This window comes from Sinocyclocheilus anshuiensis, unplaced genomic scaffold (genome assembly GCF_001515605.1).
Source record: "Sinocyclocheilus anshuiensis isolate Anshui unplaced genomic scaffold, SAMN03320099.WGS_v1.1 scaffold1506, whole genome shotgun sequence".
NCBI lineage: Eukaryota > Metazoa > Chordata > Actinopteri > Cypriniformes > Cyprinidae > Sinocyclocheilus > Sinocyclocheilus anshuiensis.
The window spans coordinates 69008-72898 of record NW_015548265.1 but is presented as its reverse complement, the minus strand read 5'-3'; the positions used below and the strand labels follow the sequence as shown (position 1 = coordinate 72898).

At 36.5% G+C, this 3891-nt stretch overlaps 1 protein-coding gene across 1 annotated transcript in view; it reads right to left on the bottom strand.

Annotated features, from left to right (window-relative positions):
- The window catches only part of LOC107655626 (uncharacterized), a 35721-nt gene that overhangs the window by 26961 nt on the left and 4869 nt on the right, over nt 1-3891 (bottom strand). The window contains exons 2-4 of the mRNA XM_016443192.1: nt 1283-1387; nt 1046-1176; nt 842-884 (exon numbers count right to left, since the gene is read on the bottom strand). Of these exons, the coding sequence (XP_016298678.1) occupies nt 842-884; nt 1046-1176; nt 1283-1387 (279 nt within the window). The remainder of the gene's footprint in view (nt 1-841; nt 885-1045; nt 1177-1282; nt 1388-3891) is intronic.

Below are 3891 nucleotides of genomic sequence, written 5' to 3'. Positions count from 1 at the left end.
CTCATGTTGCATGTATGCAGCATCTTTGTTTGGATCAAGATTAAAATGCAGTGGTTGCCTCTAATTTATAAGGAAAGAGCACAGACAAAGCCTTATTTTGTTTATATGAATATATTTATTTTATTTGTGTTACTTATTTATTTGATTTGGGGCTTGTTTTAAAATTTCAATGTAGTTTTGTTATTTACATTTACATTATATTTAAATTTTGTCATTTAGCAGACGCTTTTGTCCAAAGCGATTTACAAATGAGGACAATAGAAGCAATCAAAACCAACAAAAGAGCAGTAATATGCAAGTGCTATATTAGTATATTATTATAGTGTTATATTTCAATTTCACAAAGAAATGTGCAGCATTTTGTCCAAGCAATAAATAAAATAAATAAATAAAAGGACACATTTAATTTATAATTTGTCTTAAATCTAATTTTGTTAAAAAAAAATAATAATCGTGAATCGAATCGAATCGTGAAATCAAAATCATGAATCGAATCGAATCGTGAGTTGAGTGAATCGTTACATCCCTACTAAAATGTGACTAAGACTATTAAGCATTTTCGTCTCAAGATAAAGACTAAGACTAAAAAAAATGGCTGTCAAAATTAACACTGCGTCATAAATGGAACGAGGCATCAGTTTACTGTCGAGATTTGTCGTGTCACGTCGATGCGTGGCGACACGGTTCTATAGTATTTTGTTGCGCCACTTGCGCCCGGTGTAGACACGGTGTTAGTCTATCTTTAACAGCCTCGAGTTTATCCGTGTAAAATGCAATATGGCGTCTAATCTAAGGTCTATTATTTATTATTAATATAATAAGCAATATTATTAATACTTACACCAATGAATGAAATTACTCCCAATGAGCGTCCACGAGGAGTACTGAAAAAAAAAAACATACGAGTTTACTTCAACAATCTCAACTTTCTCAAAACCACTACTGATTTCCAGCAAAGAGGCCATGGCAGAGAGGCCACACAGACCACACATAGAACATGGTTGCAAAAAAATTAAATAAGTACAAAATATGACCATCAAATTACTTTGCAGAAATATTCTTGAATTTTGATATCTTTGATGCCATCGATTTAGGAGGTTCAGTCTCTTTCGGAGCCGGCTGATCTTTTTTCTTCGGAGGTTGGGGTGGACAGCCTTTCACAGGAGGAGCCATGCTCTGAAACATTAAGGACACCAGACATTGCATTGCAGATCTACAACACATTACAGACTTATACAATAGCAATCAATTAGTATGAAATGAAATACATGGGTGAACTTACAGTGGCATTAAACGCTTCAGTTGGTGGCTGTACTGGACCTGGGCCCCGGAAATCAGGTGGCAGTGGTCCAGCAAACCCTCCTCTATCTCCAAACGCACGATTGCCCTTATTTAAAGAACACACACAAAAAATTGCTCAATATTATATTAAGCTATTTTTAAATTTTCATACTATGATCCTTCAGAGCGGTTTATTCTCACCAGCTCTACCAATCATAACAAGCCTAAAAGCACATGAGATATTAGGGGACAGACACAATCTTCTCCAAATAATGAAAAAAATATTATAACCGCTGTCTGTCAGGTTCCAGCAGGGGTTGGGTAGATCATGAATATGCATGTAGATTCAGCAGACAATAAATTACTAAGAAACAAAGTTCTGAAGTAGAGATGCACCGATCGACCGGCCACGGACCGGAATTAGTGGATTTTCTGCATAATCGGCCGGTAACTTGATAAAAGATCGTCTGGGACAAGTAGATTTTTTTAAAGGGGCAAGTGAGAGAGAATTTTACTTGCCCGACCGGACAAGAAGCCTGATTAAAACAGCAATAACAAAAATGAAACTTGGCCACAAAAAAATTTCCTGTGAGAATGATTCTGATTTTATTGCATTCAGTGCAAACAGAGCCTGTCTGAGTGAGAGAGAGACTCGTGCAAAATCAAAATAAATGAGCGCAACAGCTCTCACAGAAAGTTATCGAAATATCGCAAATGTAAATATCGCGATATGCATATCGCAACGGAATGAGATATCTGAGTCATTTTAATAGGCTACTCCTTGCCACCTCGTCTTGCTGTCTAAGGCTGCGTTTACACTTGGCATTAACATTAGGGATGGGCATTTTTCAGAAATATTGTATTCGAATATTTGGGCTCATAAAAAAATAATATTCTAATATTTATTTAAATTAGGTTTAAAGAGAAAGACGTTATGATTTAATAATCAAGTTTTTGTCACCATTTCTGAACAAACTTATAAGGCATTATGTTCTACAACAAAGTTGCGTTATATCTCAAAGTTTTCTTTTAGTTAAAAACGTGTGTAAACAAAAAAAATCTATATTTAAAGAACAAAAGCATTCAAGCTCAAGCAAAGCAAACAGAAAAAATTAAGCAGCCAGTGCCAATTACAGTACAGAACGTAAGTTACACACTCGAGTCGGCCTATGTTTATCGTGTTTATATTGTTTCACATGTTAATGTTGAGAAAAACAATAATATCCACATGCTCGGGTAAAAAAAAATTGGCTCCTCAGTCTGATAACAATAAAAATAGCGTGGCGACACAGACGTTCCAGACAGAGACACAAACATAACGGTGTGCTAAGCAAAGTTTCTTATAGAGCTTTGTGTTTTCTGTTTTTAAACCACTCTCCCTCGAGGAAACTTAAAGGAAGCATATGTCTCACGATCATTTCGCTATCAGATAAGCTCTCTTCTCGGCTCACTCGGATACAGCTGCGCTTACCTGCAGTCGTGAATGCAGTGATGGACAGCTGTCTTTCCTCAGTCGACTGCTGTTTTGGTTTTTATGGGATTTCTCATTGTGATGGTGATATTATGATAACTCAGTTTCACTGATTCATTTGATCAAAAGTATTTCCATTTTGTAAGATCATTTAGTAAGAAGATAATTTTTATCAAAGTAATTCCAAACTTCGCGAGGCAGACGACAACATTCTGTGATCAAATGCAATCAACTCATTAACACGCCACACAGCGCCACCCAGTGCATTTAGTTATCACTGCGGAGAATTTATCATGGATTCCCTGTATTTACGGCCAGAAAAGCATCATGCAGCAGACGACGACATTCTTTGATCAAACACAATCAACTTGTTAACACGCTCCACAGCGGCACCCAGTGCATTTAGATATAACTGACTTTTAGTTTGCGTGTTTAGGATTTATCATGGATTCCCTGCGTTTACTGCCAGCAAAGCAAGATGTAGTAAAATTCGAATAGTGTTTTTATTTTTCGAATAATAATTACAGAGCGAATATTCGACTATTTGTGCACACCCCTAATTAACCAGCAGATCGGATCATCAGTCAATCAGGGCACGGCGCATTTACACTTGGCAACATCAAGTGACTTCTCTATATGGATAACTGATCGGATCTCTCTTTCCCGCACTTTGTGTATTTGTTTTGTATAAATTTGTTCTTTTTCTTTTTTTTTTTTTACTGACTGTTCACCTGCCTACTGTGGTATTGAAGAAGTATTAAAGTGTAGGCTACTTTAAGTAATAAACAGAAAGCAAAGTTACATTGATATAATATAAGTGGCATACACATTTTTTTGTTTGTTTGTTCACATTGTTGTAGGGCTGCACGATTAATCGAATGCGATTGTCACGCGCATCTTGTCAGTAAAGCCGGTTCTGTGATTAGTAGTAAATCTCCAGCACGTGCTTTCAGATGGAGCAGCGTTTACTGCACAGACGATTTAATCGCGCGATTATGAAATCGAAGAAATCGTTCTGTGATTATGAAAGCTGTTTGTGAAGCTTGTCAGTGAACTACGGCTCTGTGTAGTAAATGCTGCTCCATCTGAAAGCACGTGAAAATACCACATTTAATAACATGTTTTTACTCCAAACTCAC